This window comes from Pelmatolapia mariae, linkage group LG15, assembly GCF_036321145.2.
Source record: "Pelmatolapia mariae isolate MD_Pm_ZW linkage group LG15, Pm_UMD_F_2, whole genome shotgun sequence".
Classification (NCBI taxonomy): domain Eukaryota; kingdom Metazoa; phylum Chordata; class Actinopteri; order Cichliformes; family Cichlidae; genus Pelmatolapia; species Pelmatolapia mariae.
In genome coordinates this window covers 5,287,924-5,312,163 of record NC_086240.1, presented here as the reverse complement: position 1 = coordinate 5,312,163, position 24,240 = coordinate 5,287,924, and the positions used below count along the sequence as shown (strand labels likewise).

Below are 24,240 nucleotides of genomic sequence, written 5' to 3'. Positions count from 1 at the left end.
TGTTCAAAGTCGCTTAAGTCACCCTTATTCCCCATTCTGATACTCAGTTCAAACTTCAGCAGGTCGTCTTGACCACGTCTACATGCCTGAATGCGTTGAGTTGCTGCCATGTGACTGGGTGATTAGGCATCTGTGGTAATGTGCACTTGAACAGGTTCAAGTGGCTGGCATTAATATCCTATTAATAACAACATACCAGTCCACCTTGTCTACCGAGCTGATACAGTTTAGTATGGGTCGTATTGAGTCTGACTCATCTCAAAGAAAACCAGTCATTCATTGTGTCGTTTAGATTCTGTGACATTCTATTGTTTGTCAGTTGTTTCAAAAGAAAGTAAAAACTACGTGTAAGCTTTGATAACAGTATTCAGTCTTGAGCACAATAGTCAAAAAAGAAACTTTACTGACTCTATTTTCTATCCATTGTTTTAGATTTTAACATCAATCAAAATCCAAAAAGAAAAGAAAAAAGCTACTGTTTCACGGACAACAGAACAGAGACCGATTTATTAAAAGATTGCTACGAAGCACATTTAGTAAAGCTAACAATACCTTTTGTGCTTTCTTATCCCCTGGAGGTTTTGCAGTAATAGCCGAACGCAGTGGTTAGAGAGAAAAAGCAATTATACATTCATGGATGTGATATCACAGGAATGCTCGTCTTTATCTGTGCTATCTGTTTTGTATATGTGAGGTCAGTGAATGAGCTGCAAAGGTGTGTTTATCAGCAATTAACTCCACTGGGAGAAATCACCCCTTATATCCACACCCCGAAGACACCAAGAGGGAGTTTCCTGGTTGTCCTCGGCTCATCCCAAACTTCCAGATTCCGTTCGAGGGGTGGGGATGTAGAGGGTGGGTGGAGGGGAATCCCATGAGTTGGTGTTGCTGCTGGCATTGTAGATATCTCTTTTTTTTCGCTTTGAATTTCCTGGCATGTGTTCTGTGCTGATAAGTGACTGTTGGGTTGTGCGATGTTTTGATGATCGGGTTGCCAGCAAGCTTTACGTCCCCCTTTTACACACATATGCCTACAATGTGATAGCCACATTTACACCTTCACGCAGCCTTACCCATTTTCACTGTACTATTTTTCTATCACACACACCTGGCTGCCACTCTCAGCGTGAACATGAAAGCAATGTGTCGACCTTGTGTGCATAATTATTGTTAGATAATCCTTTGATAATCCCTGTGCTATAAAACAGTGGGATCAATCGCATCTGCCAAGATTGTTTCCTCATTATCTTTTAAGTAGCACATTCTCTTCTTTTGGAGTGCCTGGGCGATGCCAGTGCATTAACACAGATCCTTTAATGTGCAAAAAAACTAAATAAATAAATAAGTAGAACACCGCCGTCTGACTGAGGAAATAACCACGGAAATGACTGGCTCTTTTGTGATCATATGAAATGAAAGCTTTCCTTAAGGCTTAGATTTGATTGCTTCTTAAGCTTTCATTGTTCCAGTCGGATGTGTGGGTATGAAATAGTATGAAAGAGTTGCGTTGTCGTAGCTGTTCCTGTCACAGGAAATAATATACTGAATTTTGTTTCTGCCGGTTAAAATTCCTGCTGCTTTACCTGGATGTGACTGGGCTGTTTGCTAAAGGATGCCGTGTTTCTTTCAGCGAGATTGATGCCACGAATCAGAGAAATGTCTCAGCTGAGCGCCATTGTATAGCTGCCGTGTACTAAAGCGCCTTGTGCCTCTGCCTCGCCTTGCGCCTGCAGCCTGTTGTGGGGTGAATAAGCCCTTTTTCTGTGCCTCTGCCTGTTTTCCTGAAGGGAGAAAGCCTGAGCTGCAATTAGAAGTCTTAATAAAAGTGTTTAGAGGAGATTACCACAGGTTTGCCAAGGTTTCGTACAGGGGAAGTGATTGGAAAGCATTTGAGCCTTAAAGTATCTCTTCTCTGAACAATGTCACACTTGCTGGCTGTTCCAACACTGCCTCTAGTTCCAGATTCGAAACCAGCGCTTAGCCAGAGACCACTCGACAGGATGCATTGATTAAAGTGAAAACTATTATTTTTCCATTCTTTCAACCTTCGACGAGCACAAATTTCCCGATTTTCTCCCTTTTTGCAAAACGGCAGTAATAAGCAGTTTACCGTCTTCACACACTCGTTAAATAAGCACCTTCTTTCCTCGCCGGAGCTCCCGGAGATTGCGGTGCTAATGCTTATTTATGAGTGTCTGAAAACGAGGACACAGACTTCCCCTTTGGATACTGTCAAGATTAAGAACCACGGGACACGGGAACAGCTGAAAAGAGTTACGAGCATTAGTGTAAAACATGCCATAAACTTCTAATAGGAACAAGCAAATGAATCCTTTCATTAACTTGTGTGTAAAATGTGTGTTTACGTCTTGCTGGATTATGTTAGATGACGTGATTACTGTCATTCTGAAATGTTATTTGGACTCAGACCGGAAATACCTGTGGGACATTTAAGAGATAAAATTTTAATAGCGTGCCGAGTTATTACAGATTTATTTCTGACATTTAAAGCTAATTTTGATCACAGATAGCCACTTAGCTAATTGCTAAAAAGCAGAATTGTAATTATCACAACAGTGGAGCCTAAATTACATTTGAATCTTTTAAACAGTTGTGCTTCCTTGACTCCCATTTGATACTTTTTTTTAAATTCAACAAATCACCGTCATGATTGATCACAAACTAAGTATCATGACTGAAAGTCACCCCTCTTGCGCGGGTGATAAATCCGTCTTTGATGAGTCCCTCAATTAGCAACCTGCTCACACCTGAAATCCTGGCACCACCCAGTGTCTCTGTCAATCTTAAGAATTACTGCAGTTAATTAATTAAGCAAATCAATTTCAAGTGCTCAGTTGATTAAGAAATGAGTTGGTTTAATAAACACAGTGTACAAGCCTTTTTCTACAACAAAATTTGAGTCATCAGACGCGCAGGGGAGGCCCGCCGCTCTCTGTGTGTACTCCTTTCATGCACAATGTCGTCTTTTTGACTCTGATTTGTCATGATCTGCCATCATCTAAGGGACTGTGCCACATGTGATTCTAATAGGGACAACATGACTGCTGGCTGTTGACCACTCTGATGTGCTTGTTTTAGCAGCAAATTCACTGACCCTTATAAAGAGAAACCTGGTCTGCATCCTGACTCAACTACAGGGTGAAAAAGTTCAAACTGCTCTTTTGGTTACTGTGAATGGAAACGAGATGCTTCCTTTATTTTTCCCCGCCTCCATCTCGTCAGGACATGAAATTTTCATGGCATGTGTGTCTCACTTGATAGTGCTGGTTGCATGTCGATGCTCTTTCACTGCAGAACAGGCTTTTTACAGTGTAAAAATATGAAGAAAAAATCTACAAGTGCATTGTGTAGTGTTTTTGTATAGGTGAAAGTTCTCCAAAAGCACTGTATTGTTACACTGCATGTGTGGACAAAAGTAAAGGCCACCTACATGTTTACACTTACAAGAGCTGCTCAGCCATGGATATCCATGCATGAAGATCCTGATGCACAGTTTTTGTGCAGATGTTAATGCTAAAGGAGGTTTAGAGTCAGCAAAGTTTGGAGAATTTTTCACCTCAGCACTCAGAGACATTCCCATCTGTAACTTTTCGTGGTTTGCCACTTCATGGCTGAGTTGCTGTGGTTCCTAAATGATTTAATTTTGCAATAATACCACCTACAGTTTATTGTGGAAGATCTAAGGAAGGGAAGACGTCTTAGAAACTGGTTTGGAATAGTGGTGGCTTCCTGTTACCGTATCGTGCTCGAATTCTGTTTTCTTTAGAACAACACTTTCTTTCACAAATATTTGTCAGACTGCATGGCTTGATTTTACACATCTGTGGCAATGGAACTGAAAACCCATGAATTCAAAAATTAACAGGTATCGTCCAATACATTTTTTCACGTAGTGTACCACCTCGGTAACGATGGCAATATTACTACTTTTTCTACAATATCAGCCATATGAGCAGAGTTATCAGCTGTAATTTGTTGTCTCTTTAACTACTATAAACGGTTTTTAGGTGGTTGAAAACACTCATGGTTACTGGCCAATAATCTGTGTAGAAAAGTGGCAAAATGTTTAGTCTTGTGCAAGGCTTTTGGTAGCAGGTTTAAGTGTAGTTGCTGGAGCATTAAGCTCCCTATTTAACAAAGAACCTGAGAGAGCTGCTAACATTGGTTTGACCTCTCACTTCATCCTGTAACAGCTCATCGGCAGTTGAGAAATACTACACAGTGAATGTTCTTGTCAATAACAGGACTTTCTAACTCCATAAGCTTAATGCATGAAGTGAATTGTGCGTGTGATTGCCTTGCAAGAAATGCTTAGCTACTACTGGTAATCTAGTGAGCCATACGAGCTAGCACTTGCACTTTGCTTTGAAAAGCTTTGTGGCACATATAATTCAACCTTCGTATCACTTATAACCAGAAAGGTTGTTTACACAAGAGTAAAAATAAATAAATAAGAATCCCCAGCCCTGATAGGCCACAGTAAGCCACCCAGTCGCTTTCTTTTTTTCTCTCATATGACCACCTACTACAGCAGAGCTTTCAAGGATTCAAGGAGCTTTATTTGTCATTCGCATCACGTGTTAACATGAGGTGGAACAAAATGGAACAGTACATTCATTTTCTGCTGAGTTGACCATTTATTTACATCCCTAAATCCTTAGAGAGCAGTTAGTTATTTGATTGTATTTTTTCATGAAAGCTCTAAATTGCATATATCATTTTAATGCAGATCCCAGCTCCAGCACCTTCAGTATGCTGAGGCAATGTCACGTGACAGATAGAAATCTTTCCAACTGAGCAAATGGCCTGAATAACAAGCTTGTCTTTGGTCTTGTAGAGCAGTCACATCTAAAATCTAAAATTCATTAATCCAAGGTTTGAAAATGAAATTATAAACTGCACACAGGAACTGGATGAACGACCCAATAGACTAACAGTGAGCGATGAACTGCGATGAAGGGGCTTACCAGCTGTCCCACAGCTGGGACGCTGTCCTGAGAAATCCACCATATGACAACAATAGATGCCACTTCTACAATGGCGCTGGGCACAATATGTCAGCACAGCACCTGTGATGTTCCTGTGGTAGATTACTGGTGCCCAAAGTGTCAGCGCAAATAAAAACTTCTGTTTGTTAATAAACACGCTTATGTGGATGTTTGGAGACGTTGGATAGCAGCGGGCAGGGGTGTATCCATAGCTCAGATTGTTTTCAGAGTACAACATATTTGAATAAGATGAGATAACTTGCTGCATTTGTGCTCAGTGTACCTGCCTCTAGCCTCCACCGCAACACCTGCAGTCATGCTTTATGGAGGTGACCATCTGGGAAATCACCTCCCCGTCCAGCTGGGAAAATCTGAGAAACATGAATAAGAAACACTCTCCCTCCCTCATTAACTACTGTGAAGGCCCCTTGAGCAATTTACATAAACTGTGGGCCATCCATGGGAGTTGTTCCCCGCTTAGCAGTAGAAAAGTGGTTGTATGCATTTGTTTTTAGACTGGACATTTCTTTTATTCTGTTTTGTTGGCACCGGTATAAAATCTGCTGTGCTACAGTCTGATCCATGTGAGTTTGTGAAGAGTTTTTGAGATTGATTGTAGGTTATGAAATCTCAGGGGAATGACACAGAGCTCAAAACACACACACAAACACGCACACATTGTTATGTCAGTCTTGTCACTGCTGTGTCACAGCAGTCTGTGGGTGCACTCTTCCAAATTTAACACATCTGTGTATATTTATTGCACTTCAGCGACTCAGGGTGTAGATACAGCCTCCCCCAAAACAGACACACAGAAACACACAGATTCAAAAACATGTCCACAGTGCACCTATGGGACTCTTCACTCTGTCCCCAGAGGATCAGGACTCTGAGGAACAGAGTCCTGTCACATTGTGACCAACTCATTGGCCTCAAGCTGTCTGAGCACAGTCTCATGCATACATGCATACACACACACACGCACACACACTGCAGGACCTGGTTTAGTAGAGAGCACTATGTTGCCATGGTGACGAGGAGTGATGTCATAGCACTTACCCGAAAAAAGGGGGCAGTGGGAATGTTTATTCTCTAAAACATCACTCTGGATCCTGTCGCTGTAAGAAAATTCAAAGTGCCAGTTATTTCTACCTTTTTGCAGTTAGCCCATGTTGCTCTGCGTCTGCTGCGGTGCTGATGGATCATAATTAAAAGCTACATTTGAAGGATCATTCCAGCGCAGTGCTGAGGCCAGACTAGAAGGTCCTATCCTGATTTAACCCATAAACCTACAGATGCATGCGCACAGTGTTTTTGCTCAGTAGCAAAGAGAAGAAGCATAGCATCTCATTGAGGAACTGAGGCAGGATCACAGCATGGTGTCACCCGTGGGCGAGGAGAGAAGCAGTGAGCGATATGCGCACACGTGCACGTGCAGAGACATTAACCGCGCAGACGCACGCGCACTGCAAAGACGTACGCACACAGCGGGCATGCCTTGCAGGCATCACTGGCATTTGGATAGCTCTGGCACAATGAGAGCACAGTGAAAACCAGTAGCAGGCTCCCTGCCACACTGAGCATCGCAGTGGTCAGACTCAAACACTAAGACAGGGTGTTCACTTGGAAAAAACAGAGCAAGAGGAAGAGTAATGTACAGAGTAAGCAAGAGAGAAGGATGTGCGAGTTTCTGAGTGCATGTATGCCTGTCTGTTTTGTTTTTTTTTCATCGTGGTGTGAGGAGAGACAATGGCAGCTGATAGCCAGTATTTGTGCTGCCAAACCCAACAGGCAGACAAACTGTAATTGCCTGCCTAATCTGGGCAGTGGAGAGGCCAGGTGTAATGATGGCAACTCGGTGAATAAACCTCTCCTCCACACTCTAATGGATGCTTGCTGCTCCTCTCCTGTCCTTTCACTGTCAACTCACTACTTCACTGTTTTAACCCAAGGAAATGCTCTGAATAGCGAAGTGGATTTGAACCTTTGCTGTTAAAATTGAGACATTTTGTGAATAAAATAAATCTGCAAATGTGCGAGAATTAAATGAGGGCCCGCCATCACTGGCTCTGTGGAGGGCCTTTTTTTCTGTAGTGCCAAGCACAATGCCAGTATTTTATCTATGAATGACCAGACTTCATTATTTCATGCAAATCACACCAGCATGTTTTTTCCGGTACTCACTGGCTCATGATCTGGTTTATGTGCGGAGTTAGATAATAGCTTTTCATTTCTTGCATTACAGTAATCAAAACCTGCTGTCCAGATACTGTAGTAATAGATGTTATTGTAATAACAGAAAATGAAAGTACTGTGATGTCATCATAGAGAATTATCATCCAACTCTACAGAATTTTAGTATTATTTATTAGTATTTTTCAGCTCATTGTTTTGATTCTTTAGCCCATTTATTTCTCGGTGCCTCATGGAAGTGGGCACGCGTTCTTTAGTTTCAGTTTTTAAATCAATTAATAGTTGCAGCTTTGTTCTCATTTAAAAAAAAAAAAAATCAGCGAATAAGATTGTCTGACAGCATGCCCTGTTTACAGCATTTATTCAATTTTTGGTCATAATTGCCGAGCTTTCATTTTTTCAATCCATAATCTATCTTAGGAATAACAATGAGCTAACTTTAGAGTGCCGCAGAGTCTTTAATAAGCACAACCTTATACGAAGGATCGTGAGATTGCCTTGTTTCTGACAGTGTGATAATTTATCCAAGACTCTGGGGGGAGGACAAAAGGAATCTGACCTGGAGCTGTAGCACTGAAATGGCTGCAGGATTCTCACCTCTTACCCACACAAAAATGGGGTCAAAAGAAATATATCTGGACTCTGTTTTGTTTTTGTGAGGTTGCTGGTGATTTCATCACTGAGAAACTCCAATGTGGCTTGACTCCATTCCAGCTGCAGCATTGTTTGGGCAGAATGACAGTGATTCGAAAATCATCAGGGAAGCACGACACGGTTTCATCATTGCTGAGAAGATTTTCACTCCTCAAATTGCTGGCTGTAAACTATTTTTGGGAACAGTGCTACAAAACAGAGCTGGAGTCTGTTGATGATTTGGACTCGCACACGAACACACTTATACACATACACAGCACTCTAGGAGCCGGTGCAATTTGCCAGGTTTACTAATTAAACAAATTTACTTGGCCTGCATGCTTGGTGAGGAACCAGACTGTTTGATCCAACCTGCTAGATTTCCTGCCTTCCACACTTAGAAAAGACAGATGCACACATAAACACACTCAAGGATATCTGCAAATCTTCTTCTTCCTCTTTTTTATTATTAATTGTTTGCACTCAGCCAGACTCTAAAATACCTGTTATAAAAAAGGCAGGTATCTATTTATTGGGTCATATTTTTGTTACATGGCCAGGTTCAGTGCTGCATCACCTTTGGGAGGGTTCTCTTGCAAATGCTCTAAATTATGGGGTGCTAGATTGAGACTGAGTGGCTGCACGACAAGGATAGGAGGAGGGTAGGGAAGTAAAAAGCTGTGACGATTGATTGCGATGATGCAACTATGAATGTTAAAGTGATGTTAGCTGTGGAAAACGTCTCAGAAAAATAGTTTTGTGATGGGAAAGTGATGAGATGATGAAAATGTGGCAGTGAAAGTAACAATGCTGTTTGGCTGTTGATTGTAATGCCAATGCTTCTACTTCTGAGAGTGTATTAGAAGTGTAAGGATAGCTCATATGAAGATCCAGACTTCGTAGTTACAAAGAAATCCCTTCTCTCAGTTTTGTGATTTACAATGACCTACAATCATGTATAAACACAAGCTTGGAATCAATCTAACTCCTGGCGTCAAAGGCAACAGGAGTGTTTTACAAACTGTTGAACTGCTGGTTTGCTTTTGTTTTATATATATATAAATATCATGTCTTACATTTCTCCTCTGCATGTTTCTTTTGTAACTGTTTTATTCAATCCACTTGAACATCGGTTGTTTAAATTGCTGCGCTGATTGTGATTGTCTTAGATTTCACTGGACTAATCCCTTGTGAGGGCTAATCTGCCTGATCTTCATGCATTCAGAGTGGATGTGCAAACAGGACTCTAACTCTGCAGTTTACTGCATGGTCTACATTCCTTAGTCTTTTTAGTACCTGGACTTGTTTAGCTAATAAAGGCTGTCATTAGCTATTTAGAATTTGCTTGTCCGCTCATTGCATTGTTCATCGTTTGCCATTGCTTGATAGCATTAAACCTTCTCACTGCTGTCCTTCGTGGTGGTTTTGCATAGAGTACATGTTCAGACTGTCTAGTCCCAGCCGTTAGCCATTACTGTTGCTAATATCCGCATGGTGCTTCTATAAAAGCTGTGTATGTTGCTGAGATGCCGCTTCATTGCCATCGCAACTTTGGATGCTCATTCGCTTCCCCCTCCATTCCTTTTTCGCCACAACTTTCCCCAAGTCGACCATTTCCTCTTACCCCGCCTGCTGACTTTCTAGAGCCCCATATCAGTCCCTCCTTTGTTTTTCTCTTTCTTAGTTCCCCCCAACCTGACAGTCCCACGGGGCAAGTCCCCCCTGGTGGCCCGCGAGGGTGACACAGTGGAGCTGGAGTGCCTTGTTTCAGGGAAGCCCAAGCCCATCATCCTGTGGTCGCGAGCGGATAAGGAAGCGCCCATGCCAGACGGCAGCATGCAGATGGAGAGCTACGACGGCGTGCTGCGTATTGTTAATGTGTCCAGGGAGATGACGGGCTCGTACCGCTGCCAGACCAGCCAGTATAATGGGTTCAACGTGAAGCCCCGGGAGGCCATAGTGGAGCTGATTGTACAATGTGAGTTGACAGACTGTGGGTATTTTCTATATGTGTCTAAATTTGTGGGGAAATGTATTTTGTGGTATAACTTGTAGCAGTGAAATAATGTGTTTGTACATGTGGTGCACCATTTGTTACTGTGATGTATTTTCTTTTGTATACCGTGTAATTATTCTAGTCCAGTGTGACCAGAATTGAACATTCACCCATTTCTTTTCATTTACACCCATCCAATTTCTTTCTGAAGGCTGTAAAATTAGTCTAGTCCCCTGGTACCCTCCGTCAGGTCTAAGAGGAAACTGCTCTGACTCCGCCTCCCACACTGAGGACTTTATCTGCTGAGTGCGAGCTGAGCAGAACTAATATTTACTGAGACACAAAGCTCTAGATGCTGATGCCCCCATTTGAAAGGGCCTAGCCGTGTGTTTGTGTGATGACCTGAAGACTGCGTGCCACCACCATTCATTGACACCCCTTTACCCTCCTTTAACACATGACATTCAGCATTAGCTTAAGAGCTAATTAGTGATCGGCTAATTTGTTCCCACTGGTATTCATTTCGTCTTCATTTATGGACATCCAAATGGAATATTTTGGATGAGCACCAGGAATTGAAAGAAGTGTCACACACTGAAGATTCGGGGAGGTTTTTCTCCACCAAAGAAAGAGGGGAAGATGGATAAGAAGGAAATGAAAGCCATCCATGCTGGGTGCTTACCAGTCGCTGGCAAGTTATCATAGGAAATGGATAAACTCTCATGGCTTCCATTGTTTTCTCCATGGCCCACTTAGTTAATCCATACATTCTTCTGTTTAAAATAATGCATTCACTCCTTTACCTAAAAGGAACCTGAGCAGCAACACAGCTGTTTTAAAGCACATTGTGAAATATATTACACTGAATTTGGTGCATATATCAAGTATTGTCAACACTGGACCTGCCAAAGATTAAACTACACAAGTATACCCAAGCAACTACTGATATTTTGCTTGAAGAGGAAGTTCAGCTGCTGTTTTCTTAGCACCACACTTTACCCTCAGTTCTTTAAGAGTTTTATTGTACTTTCTCTGTGGCGTTCACATTTCAGCTTAGCTGTTACCCGCTTGTCTGTATTAAGAGAGTTAATGAAGTTCTGATGCGCTTTGAAGAAGACTGTCTTAAATTTGGGGCTGAATTGATAAAGATTATGCAGCAATGACAGCTCGTATCAAAGGTTAGTGGCTTTCCTACAAACCCAAGTCTGACACCGAAAAGTAAACAAAGGATTTAAACTCTGAGATGCCTTTTATTAATTAGCAGCATTCACTGGATCTGCTGTCTCACGCAAGGGCAGTGTTTTGGAACCAAATAAATAGTTGAATCCAAAATTCAACAAGCAAAGCCAGGTATTTCATTTATTTGTTTTTCATTTATTAATAGTTCAGAAATGGATAATGCAGCTTTTCCCTCTCACCAGAAATCAGCTTATGGCAAATAAGCTGAAGCTTTCTGGTCAACATGACAGAATTAATTCTTTCTGCTTTTGCTTCACATTCAAATGGTACAACTTCATCCGCAAATCAGTAACTACTTAAAAACTCTGACACATTTAAATTTGATCTGTTTAAGTTGGGTTAGTCTTTTTGCCAATAATACTTTTAAATAGTATTCAAGAAATTAAGCAAAATACATGTCACTGTAAAAAATGCAGTATCTAACACATAACGTAAAACATACAGTCTGCTGGCTGTACCTGGGCCACATTCTTTAACACTGTGGGTTATTAAAGTAAATAAGATGCCACTGTCATGACCAGAGTTTATCAACAAAATCAAGACAAAGGTGTGTTTTACCACTGTAATGAAAAAAATTACAAATATGTAAATCCTTGTTTGTAATAATAATAAAAATGCCAAAACTGTTACAGTGTAATCATAAAGCTATCTCATAAGTAAAACAAGTAATATACATGCGACAGGCAATGTGCTAGTGGCCCAAGAAATCACACGGAGGTTTTTCTGAATGCAGCACTTGCTTTATGACCAATTTCACCTGGCTACAGTCAGCAACCTCCAGGAACGCTCACTAACCACATGGTTGACAATATACACATGTATGACTAAGGCCTAAAATTAAGAACAGAACAGGTAAAAGAGACGTTTCACTGCACTGAATCAGTAACTGGCCAGCTGTCTGGGATGACCGATGATCTCAAGGCAAGACCCAGGGTTCTAGAGTAGGCCCCAGTTAAGTCCAATATGATAAAGTTAAAGATGTTAAAAAATACATTAAAAGCTTTGCCAATATTTTTAACATAACAAGCGGAAGTTCTATAACCTCTGAAGGACCCTATCTCAGAGTCGAGGTCAGTATCACACATGCTTTCAGGCAGTATTTCTCACCTCTGACATCCAACCATGAAAGGTCATCTCTTATCACAAGCTGCTGCTGCTTTCTCCCCTCTGTATGTGCAACTGTGACAGAAGGGTCACTTGCAGAGAGTGACTGTTGTTAGTGACACTCAGATGGAGAAGACATGCCTCAAGAGGCAAGGAGGGGGAAACCGAGACTCCAAGACCTCAGCTTAAAGACACGCATGCCTTTAAATCTAGTCCTTCTCAAACATGGATTTGCCTTGGCATGGGGTTGCGTCATCGACACACGCAGTATGAGACTCGCAGTGAAGCGCATCAATTCACTCCAGATAATTCTATCTGTTCCTTTCAACACAATTTATTCTGAGAATGCAATTACCTCTCATTATCTAGTATTATTTTAATAAAGTACCTCTCTGATGCTACAGTTCTTGATGTCATACAACACTTTCATCTGTTCTCCATCTTCAAAGGAGAACACATAATGAAGAGACTTATTAGGGCTTCGGTATTGATAAATCAATCATTCTGCCATGTTCCTGCTTCAGAGCTAGTTCTGTTTGTCAGTCTTTTTACTTATTAATAGTTGGCATCAAAGCCTAAGTTTAAAAAGCACAAACAATCTGCATTTGAACTGTTAGATTGCTTTGACACACTTTGAGCATATTGGGGAAACGCGTCCACCCTGTGTACACCTCAGTGCACGCTGCTGATTACATTTGCCAAATACATGGACCTTTGATCGTCTTTCTCCACTTAAGAATTTACTTTATTAACACAGTCTGGCCCGGCTTTTGTTGTTTCCTCCATACGCCTGTCGGTATGCCCCCTCCCTTCTTTCACTTGGCCTGTCTCATGGTGTGTAAGCACAAGCCAATCCCTCTGAGATGCTTTTCTCGCCTGCATTTCCAGGTCCCAGCGTGAGCCACCCGCCTTTGGTGGTGAGCCATGTGCAAAGCCGCGTTTAGTAACTTGATCAAGGGACCGAGGTACAGTCCTCTGAAGCAAAGAGCATTAGAGGCGTGAAGAAACGACTCTGGCAAGTCAACAGCTTTGATATGTAAAAACCTGCATCTGTTGGCTGGCAGAGGCGACGCCAGGAGGAGAGGTAGAGGGAATGGAAGACGTTTGCCTTTAGAGTCGACGCTCTAATAGAATTGCAAACGCCAAATCCCAAGCTGTGACACCCTAATGTTCTTAGTCAAACTGACTTGGCATGGTCCAGGGACTTGAGAGAGAGGAAGTGAAGAAGCAAAAAGAAATGGAAAACGAAGAGGTATAGAGTGGTCTTCTGTCCTAGATACCACTGTCTGTCAGAGTGAGTTATCAAGTTTTACTTCGGCCCAGATGCACAGGAATCTTTTATACAGGCTTCCCTTCTGTTGCTCCATGCGTTGCCCATGACACCTGCCTGATGCAACCGTGCAGTAGTCCCCTTGAGCAAGCACCTGACTATCTGACATACATCAAAAAGACACAGTGGGATAAAGAAGTTACAGCCTGGGCAAAAGTAATGAGCAGAATTACACGATTATTGTTTTTAATTAATTTTCCTTTCTGCATCAAGAAGGGCTGCAATGCCAGCCCCTGAGGCCCACTCTAATGTGAGTCATTTTAGAGCGACTCACATTAGCCTAACGCCAACTTAACACCAGCAGATTAATCTTTTGCGTTACAGCAGTGCTCACACCACGCATTTGGGGATGAAATTTTAATAACCCTTTTTGTGGAACAATATTGAATTGATCAGCCGCATCGAATCCGCACCAGAAAAGGTCAGTGAATATGTAGGTTGTAAACAGAAGCCTGTGCACGGCTTTGACAGAATAATTTATAACTTGGTTACTGAGTGAGCTAAACCTATTAGTGGATCACCAGGCCACTCGTCACGCTAAAGAATCTACATTGATTATCATTAATTGTATATTTAGGTTCATAAATTATCCCTATGTTTTAATAACAATATGCTAATGCAGATGGTGCGCAAGTTCATTGTTTGATTGCAACGGCTGTAGCATGAGGGAAGGAAGGCGTACTGATGCAGAGAAGCGTCCCCTACATTATTCAACACAGAGGCTCATTATAAATCAGGGTTATCATTTTATATTCCATATATATCTGTTTGACTTCCTAATGAATGCTTTTTTGCTCTATCAAGACTTCATATTGAAGCATGCTATGCTACAAAGGTTATTCTCCCACAAGAACGCTTTTCGTTGCATCTGAGCCCAAGGCTTTTGTTTTTCTTTTATACGCCCACGTACAGCTGCTGAAGTTGTATAAAATGTCACATTTTTCTGAATTGAACGCTGGTATGTCACATGTAAGTTCAAACAATAAATGTAGGGAGGTATCTACTCCACTACTGTAAGTAAATATTCAGCTTTTTAACATCACAAACATATATATCAATGAAAGATAACAATACATTTTAACCTTTCCGGAAACTGGCTCCTTACAAAAAATGGTGTCTGAACAGATTCAGCAACTTTTTTTTCACATTTTCAGTGTTGAAATCTTTTCAACACATTGCCTTTCTAATGTCTCAGATACTGTTATTTAAATCACTGCCTATGGAGATCAAATATGATGTGTTATATGAAAGCAAAGACTTAATCTAATGACCTAAAACTAATCCAGTGTATTAGGCATTTGTTTTTTCCCATTTTTTCCCCCTGCACTGGTTAAAAAAAACTATATCATATAACTATATCATCATGGCATAATTTCAGTATGCCCTTGACCTTCAAACATGTTAGCTTTCACTAGAATAGCATGTTTACTAGTCATTATCTTCTCCCCGTGGCTAAGGTCCCAGTCACACAGGCCCAGAAGTCGATCAGCAACCACATGATAACAACAAGTCGCAAGGGGAAAATTCCCCAACTGGTTGGCAAGTGTTTGCTGAATGTTAATAGAAGTTGCTGTGAAATTAATTGCTGAAGCCCCTGCATGGCTGAGCTTTAGCAGTCAGGCCTAGTGACGTCATGGTAAGGGAAAACTTTGTACATACATACTAAAATTGCTGCACGAAAAACCTCCTTGCAAATGCTTTGGACACCAGCAAATTACCATGGTTGCTAATGGTTTGCATTTGCAATGAATGTGCAGCACAAACTGGAAATTGAGAATGTTCTCCTTTAAATTACAAGTTGTGCTTAACAATCATTTTCCGTTTCCAGTTTGCATTCCACTTTATTAAGTCTTACTGCCAACCAGCTGGGAGTTAGCAAGTGTTTACAGACATATCTATCTGCATGTTGCATGCAAAAAAAATGGTAACCAAGGTATCACAAGGAATTTTTTAGGGCAACACCTCTTTGGGACTGATTTCACCTAGCCAGCAACCTCCAACAATGACTCACCAATTCAATAATACATATTTATTCCTAGTGACCAGATATTGCTAGAAGGTTGCCAGCTGGTATCTAGTCCTGTGTGACTGGGGCCTAACATATCAGTAATATCTGAGCAGTTAGCTCTTGCGATGTCACATAATCCTCTTCTGGTTTGTCTAGTTTGTCTATGCTTAAATTGCAATAAATTTAGATGTGCTATTAAGGTCTATATTAGTAGCATAATGAGAGCACAACAGTGGTGTGTGTGTGTGTGTGTGTGTGTGTGTGTGTGTGTGTGTGTGTTAACCCAAGTAAACACAAAATGCAGTTTCAAAATTGTGATAACTGGCAATGAATCTTTTACAGCACTGTGGAGAAATTTTGGCCCACTTATCCATCCAGAATTGTTGTAATTCAGCCGCATCAGAGGGTTTTAGAGCATGAACTGCCTTTTTAGGGTCATGCCACAGCATCTCAATCAGATTCAGGTCAGGACTTTGAATAGGCCACTCCCACTCCATTCAGAGGTGTCCTTCCTGTTGTGTTTTGGATCCTTGTCCTGGTACACAACCCGAGTGTGCTTCAGCTTGAGGTTACAGACAGATGGCCGAACATTCTCCTTCAAGATGTTTTGGTAGACACCAAAATTCATGGCTCCATTTACCACGGCAAGTCTTCCAGGTCCCGAGACAGCTAAACAGACCCAGACCATCACATTACCACCACCATATTTTACTGCTGGTATGATGTTCCTTTTCCAGGTGTAACAGCACTCAAACCTTCCAGAAAGTTCAGCTTTTGTCTCATCGGTCCACAGAATATTTTCCTAAAAGTTTCTGGGATCATCAAGATGTTTTTTTGGCCAATGTGAGACATTTTTGGTCAGCAGTGGTTTTCTCCTTCAATTCTTCTCTTGATCAGTCTCTTTCTTATTGTTGAATCATGAACTCTGGCCTTAACTGAGACATGTGAAGCCTGCGGTGCTTTAATGTTGTTCTGGGTTCTTTTGTGACCTCCTGGATGAGTTGTTGATGTGCTCTTGGAGTAATTTTGGTAGGCTGGTCACTCCTGGGAAGTTTCACCACTATTCGAAGTTTTTCTCAATTTGTGGATAATGGCTCTCACTGTGGTTCACTGGAGTTCCAAAGTCTTAGAAATGCTTTGTAACCTTTTCCAGACTAATGGCTGTCAGTGACTTTGTTTCTCAGGTGATCCTTTAGGTCATAGCATGATGTGTTGCTTTTTGAGCTCTTTTAGCCTGCTTCACTTTGTCAGACAGGTTCTATTTGAGTAATTCCTTTATTCAACAGGTCTGCCAGTAATCAGGCCTGAGCATGTTTAGTGAAACTGAATTCAGCTTTTCATAAACTGTGGTTACAGTTACTTCATGTTTTAACAACAGGGGCAATTACTTAAGGTAAGTCTGGATAACATTTAACCTTTAATCGAAGAAATCAGCATTTAAAAACTGCATTTTAACTGCATTTTTTACTTCAGTTATCTTTGTCTAATATTTAAAATTTCTCTGATGATCTGAAACGTGGTGTGTTTGTGTGGCAAATATGAAAAACACTAGGAAATCAAGTAAAGGGTCAAACATTTTTTTACACCACGCTTTATGTACCTCAGTAGCAGAGAGAACACTCTGCATTTTAACATTTTTCCTGATTTAAAATGAACACAAACCCAAATTATTTCTGTGTTTTTGATTTCACATAATGTAGATTTCCACAACTTTTTTCCACTGACTTTGCTCAAGCTATCAAGACTGAGAAGCAACAGTTCCTTTTTTATTGGGGGTAAAATCATGAAACATTGAGTTTTGGTGATGGTCTTAACTAGTTTTACATTGAACACCCGAGAATCAAATGTCAGTATGCAGATACAAATCCGATAATACCAACATAACTGTGGTTTTATCTCGGGTTAATAAGTGCAGTGGAAATTAACACTATACAACATTCACTTTAGCAACCAAGTCAATATCTTTTTGCCATTCCTGTACTGAAAACCAGTTTTTATTTGTTTGTGCTGGTCATTCATTATTGGAGAATCCATAATTTTGTTAATATCTACTTTTTGGGGGGAGGAACTTAGACTAATAATGTCACAGATTTTGGCTGGGGCATTCCTTATGCTGCCTTAAGTGCCTTTTTTTGTTTTCTTTGAAGTACATTTTAAAAACTCACGTTGCCTCATTTAATTAGAATTTTGAATGAAAGATTTGTAATTGTATCATTGTATGGGTACTTTAACTTTATGTAAAATGGCTGCCCTGAGGGATTACTGTCAGACAAAAAAATAGATGAAAGAAAAATAGGGACCAAATAAACGTCTGACACTTCCCCACCCGAAACAGGCAGAAGAAAAATGGAATCCATTTTGATTGAAGCTCAAGTTTATTGTTAACCAGTCAAGCGGACGGTATTTCAGAAACGTAGGTGGACACAATACACCTCAGCTTTCCATGCACAAAACAAACATGCACACCCCTTCCTCTCGGTACACGTGAGTCTTTATTCAGGCCTCCTCCCTGTAGATGTCCGTGCTCATGGACCACGGGGACAAGACCTGAGCGCTCCTAAATGTTGTTTTTCTCCACATTACTGTCAAGGTACCCACTAGTGACTGATGATGGATTGCACTTCAGCTCGCGCTCAGGGTTTTCCCCGAGCCTGCGACTTACTGCAACTCTGAGCACACGTCACCCTCACTGCTACGCTAACCATGGCGAGCACTGCTCAGGGAATATCACAAAGGACCTTTCTGCTCCTTTCTCCTTGAGTTCGCCGGGCAGCTGTTTCACAGGAAATGCACAGGGGGTGATGAGGCATGTGCCCTTGTTTAAAGGATGTTTTGGTTATATAAGAGATTTTCCCTTTTCTTTTTTCTTCATTTGCTGCATCTTCATTTGTCTCTCTGTGTGAGTGGAACTGCACTTACTGCAATTTGGTCTAGTGCCACTCAGGGAGGCTGCGGAGCTAACTGTGATTCACTGCACCACACAAACCTACAATTTTAATGCGATAAGTAGAATTCCAGACCTTTTTTGGAGTCAGAGATAAGCCTTTTGGGTTTGGGTAAAAGCCCAGGCAATGCTCATTTGAAGAAGGAACTGATTGCTGTTTCATTCAGAGGTGATGAAAACCACTTTACTCTCCGCCATGTGAACAAAATCAGGTGAAGGAGACAAACTTGTATCTCTATTTCCATTAAGTCCAAACCTCTTGAAAGATCTGTGTTTACTCTTCCTATCACCTAGTGTTATGAGGTTTTTTTTGGTTATTTTTACATTTCAGCCACTCATTATCTGATCTAATGGTGTGTCATTAATCATTGTGGCTCATGAGTGAACAGCAGGATGCTGTGTGTTGAGGGATAATTAGCACTGAGGGCAAGAATGGAAAATCCCACTTTGGACCATTTTATGCCAGTGTATTATTTTGCATTCACTATGATGTTTACATCCCACGTTTCCCTGTACACTTGGCTGGCCTCGTAGACGTGCCCCTGCTCTAAGGATCTGGGGTGAAGCAAACTCAATTAAGTGCAAAAGTGGAGAAAAAAAGGTTCTGCTGAAAACACATTCAACGTTCAACCCGTCAAAATAAAGCCTCAGAATCTTGCACATCCTATGAAAAAAAAAATGGCTGATTAAGGTTGTGGATAATGACGTTAATAGTGTTATCAAATTATATGCTGTAAATTTTAATACACTGTTCATTTAATTGCATTCCCCTATCAAATATGGAAGGCTCAGTAATTAGATTATATTACCGAGTGTGAATAATGTCGAAGATTATGTTGCAGATTACAGTTTCAATCAGGTAATCAGTGATCTGTAACAGACTACATTTTGAAAAACAGCATCCCCGGCCTTGGCTATAGCTACCGCCTCTCCTTTACTCCATCAGGAATTATGCAAATTTCAGGCAATTAAGGGGCTCCATGTCATTCTGTCTCTGCTCCTCCATATTCTTGTTGTTTTTCAAGCCCCGTCGTGACTTTTGTCAAGCATCTGTGTGAGCGTGTCAGGAGCAGAGACGCTTAAAATGGGGAAATTATTCATAACCTTTTCAGTGCTTCCACACACAAGTGCTTACACCAATTTTGTTCACCCAAAAAAACCTCTCCACACGTGTCACCATGCACACAGTCTGGCAAAACATTTGCAAAACACCACCCACACATATTAAACTTTTGCAGATGCAAGTTCGGGGTTGCAGCAAGGTCGTTTAGCTCCTGACTTCGCTCATTGAAACGTGGCTAAATTATTTACCACTGTGTACTCTATGTTGGGGGGGATGAGGTAAAGCCTGTCAGTTACTCAAATAAGTTATTAATTTTACTTTCTGAAAGCTTGAGGTGTATTTTATCATCCAGATAACCAATTTTCTGTGAAGTTCAACTGGTTTTTGTTTCAAAAGTTGTCCCAATGTTTTTGCAAAATTGATCTTCTGGCAGCTATTACCAGTCTCTCCACAATTGTTTTCATTTTTCATCTGTTGGTGAAGTGTATTGAATTTGCAGTTTAGTTTGTTTTCTACAGTTTGCTTAAATATCACCTTTTTCTCTCTCTCTGTGCTGCTTCACTTGCTTACTTCATATTACAATACCTGTTTTTTCTAATTAAAAAAAACATCTTCTTTTCAGCTTTGTCATTTGTAGATCGTCAGTGAACATCAACTACATTGCTTGAAATCATTGTGCATGTGTTTTTACATTTTAAAAAATGTCCTTGTTTGTGTTTTTAAATATGCAAGGTTATATTCATGGCATATGCATCACCTTTTCTTTATTCCAGGTGTTTGTCCTTGCTCTCACTTTGGTGCCCTAACCTCACTCTTCTTGTCTTTATTCATCCAAAGTATTTTTCTTTTCTATTTTATTTTTCATCCTTGACACACTTTTCTGTCCTTGTCAAATATCTGTGAACTCTCCTGAGCTTTTGTGTCTCCTGCTCAGACCCTCCAACAGTGGAGCCTGTTTTCATGGAGATGCGTCAGGGTCTTGGAAGGCCCGTAGTGATGACCTGCAGAGTGCTGCGAGCCCACCCCTCCCGTGTGTTGCGCTTTGAGTGGCTTCTCTCTAACCGGCTGCTCCACGCGGGAGCTTTTGATGCCCAGCGAGATGAGACAGAGTACACCATCCGCAGCCTAAATCGTGATGGCTGGGGCGAGTACACCTGTAATGTCATCAATGAGGCTGGAGCAGGCAAATGCACTTTCCAAGTTACAGGTAAAAAAAACAAAACAAAAAGTGCTTTCCATTTCATTTCATATTTCCTTTTTCATATTTCCTTTTTTATTCTTCTAGAATCTGTTTCTGCTTGGTTTAGTTACTTTTCCTCTTTATGTTAGCTTTCTACATTTGTTTGACACATGGTGAACGAACAATGATTCGTCACTGTGTCTAATATTGTTAGTATAGTTCCAGTACAAAATGTATACTGCATGCTTATCTGTGTAATACATACTTTTACAGGGTAGCATTGTTTCAAAATGAACGCATAAAACTGAAATAGAAATTTGCAACATTTGGCTCTGATGAATTAAACAGAAACTCATATTAACTACTTCCATTCGCAGTCCAGCCAGAACCTGATAGATGTAAAACACAAATTCAGAAATTCCTTTAAAAAAAAGTGCCATAGTTGCTGCTTCTTTATATAACTAGAATACAAGTAGTTGGTAAGCAGTTGGAGAGCAATTTAGAGACAGGTTCCTTCACACCAGGCGACCTGTGCAAATATGTTGTTATTAAAAACTCAATGCAATCTGTGAGCAATGTCCACCAGTTGCATGGAGATTGCCATACTATTTTTAGTTTAGTGTGACCGAGCCATAACGTGGCATCGTAATTAGTTTAGAAGCTGTGGATAAAAATTCTTGGTGGTCTTTTCCTTCCATTGTAGTCAAAGTGGCAACTTTTGAGTGTGGGTTTTTAACAGATAATTTTGTCAGTGTTTTTTTACCTTAAATAGTAAGCAGGAGTATGCAATGTGAGAAACAGCACAAGTCATTTTCAAAATGAAGGCCCCTCACTTCACACAGAGGTAGACTTTTATTTCAGCTGAATAACTGCTATTGCCAGCAGATTGCATCAACTGTAGCTGGATAGCCACAGCTACTTTAGCTTCCTGACATGTATGAAAATGCTGGATGTCATTTTAATATTCCAGGCAAATATGGGCTGCATATGCTAAACGGCTGAAGCTTTGAACGTGCAAGATAAGTTGGGATTTCAAAGAGTATGTTTCAATTTTAACATTACAAGGGGGAAAAAAAGGTGTTTAGTTTTAGGATGCATATAAATGTGATCAAATCTCACATTTATATGAGATACAAATCCAAGAGTTTCAGAAAACCTAAGTAAACAAAAAACTAACCTTTTATTAAGTTGTGTGTAGAAGTTGAAGGTGAAGGTTGAAGTTTTTTAAAGATCCAGAAGGAACCAAACTGCAAAGCTAAAACCTCCAGGAATTAACAGGCTAGAGACTAAGGAGGAGCACAGCTTTAGGGGTGTGTTTGTGAGAATTTTCTAACCATTATTCCAGAAGTGCATTTGTGAGGTCAGACACTGATGTTGGATCAGAAGGTTAGGCTCACAGTCTCCACTCTAATTTGTCCCAAAGGTTGTTAATCAGGTTGAGCTCAATGCTCTGTGCAGACCAGTCAAGGTCTTCCACACCAGTCAAGTTCTTCCACACTTATCCATGTCTTTAAGAACCTTTCTTTGTGTACTTATGTTGGAACAGGAAGGGGTACGCAAGGAAATTTCACAACTATATTTGTTGTGCATGTGGCATCCCATCGAAACTACGCTAGAATTCACTGAGCGACCTGAGCGACCCACTTTTTCACAAATATTTTTAGAACCAGTTTGCTAGCCATTTGATTTTATACACCAGCAGCCATTCAGGAACAACTGAATTCAATTATTTGAATAGGTGAATGGATACTTTTGGAAATACAGTATTTTATCACATGCTAGTTAGCCAGTAAAGTTGGCTAATAGCAGCAGTGTTAAATTTTGTCTTTCTCGTAGCTAAAAGGAACAAAAATGATTGCCCAGCTCTGTATCCAAGAAATATTTTTCTTACTAAGAGCCCTCCTGCTTACTGTTTTAACCCTCTCAAGGCAGGCATTGCAGATTTGCAACAGTTAAAACACTAACAACCTGATTACCCCACATACATATTTTATGAGGTTTTTTTTACTCAGAAGTACCACTGCAGGACTTGGTTGTGCATTAGCAACTAAAACTTAATTTGAGCCTGAGAGGGTTAACATGTAGAGAAATTTAAAGCTACACAGACCTCAAATGACCAGCGCTATAGTTGCTAAACTAGGAGTAGCTAAGCTAGGAGCGATTTTGTGTTTGTTTGTTTTTTCTTTTGTTTCTTTATTTACTGGTCATTTATTTAGAGTTACATACTTCCACTCTTTCTCTCTCACAGAAACATAATTCTATACTGGTGTTAGTGCTATAAGCTTGGCTGTCACTGTGTTTGATCCAGATAGCTGCATTTAATAACAGTCATTTAGCCTTTATTCTTTTACCATACGTTAGCATGTCAACAGAAGATTTTTTAGTACGCTATTCAATTGATAATTAAAGGGTTGTTTTGACAGTTGCAATTGGCTGAACAAAAAGCTTAGCAGTCCTTGTCTCATATTGTTTTGGGGTGTGTGTCTGCCTCTTTATATGATAGACAATTTATATAAAGGAGATTGAAGGGAAAGATAAATCATAGATTGCCAGTCTGAATTAGACATGTCCATTATGTCAGGTCTTTCTTTTACCTTCTTTCATCTGTTTTTGTTACATTTTTTCCCTCCATTGTGAGATCCAAATGATCGTCTCCCAGTCTTTTGTTATGACAGGACAAAATTAGTTTGGCTACACTGAGGGTCCGCAGGAACTTTGGCCAAGGTTTCAATCTCCCAGACCTCCTATTAGAGACAGGAGCTGCAGGGTTGCAGGGTCACAGGAGGAGTATTTGTCACTTTGATCCTCTGGCACTTAGGTCGCTCTTCTCTTTGATAGTGTCTATTTCTCTCTATCTCTTTCTGCGTTCTAATCATACCTTGGCTGCACTTGATTTTTTTTATAGCCTTTAGTTCTCTCTGTGTCCATTTTCTTTTCCACATTCTTCATCTTTCTCATTTTCAAACCCCACTCTCTCATCCTCCTTTCCAGCTTGACACCCCCCCCCCCCATAAATCCCCTTCCTGGGGAAACAGGTAGAACAGAGAGACAGAAGCAGATAGTTCCCTCCAGCCATTTGTTTTTCTCAGCAGGGCTGGGGTTTTACCTTCTATTGCTCATGCTCCCTCCCTCTTCCTACTTCCACTCCCTTTCATCCTCTATCCCTCCTTCCCTCCCTCGCCCTCTATTGCTCCATTCCTCCCGCCCAGTGCTCCAGATTCCCACCATCTGGACTCAGTGGTTGCCAAAGGTATGGAGGCTCTTTTAGTAACCCCCTGAGTACAGGAGTATGGTGCAGAAAATCCACTTTGGTTCATTGCATCATCTATGAAACCTGCCATGCCTCAGTCTCCTAATTCCAGCTCTCGATAGTTAAAATTTTTAATTTTATTCTAAAACTAAAATGCCATGAAATCAGGCAATACCCTGCAGTAGAAGAAGTGCATATCAGCTCCTGTCTGTGACTTGTGAGACTGTTTCTCGACAAGACTTGCAAAATATTGGTGTAGCTCATGTAATTAGATGGCACCTTGGTTTTAAC

The 24,240-nt window shown here is 40.8% G+C and overlaps 1 protein-coding gene across 2 annotated transcripts in view; it reads left to right on the top strand.

Annotated features, from left to right (window-relative positions):
* The window catches only part of LOC134642677 (MAM domain-containing glycosylphosphatidylinositol anchor protein 2-like), a 191,157-nt gene that overhangs the window by 126,742 nt on the left and 40,175 nt on the right, over positions 1 to 24,240 (top strand). Inside the window, exons 10-11 of one of the 2 annotated variants that reach the window (XM_063494596.1) lie at positions 9,493 to 9,813; positions 20,454 to 20,726. In XM_063494596.1, the coding sequence (XP_063350666.1) occupies positions 9,493 to 9,813; positions 20,454 to 20,726 (594 nt within the window). The remainder of the gene's footprint in view (positions 1 to 9,492; positions 9,814 to 20,453; positions 20,727 to 24,240) is intronic. The other variant, XM_063494597.1, reaches the window with a different exon arrangement.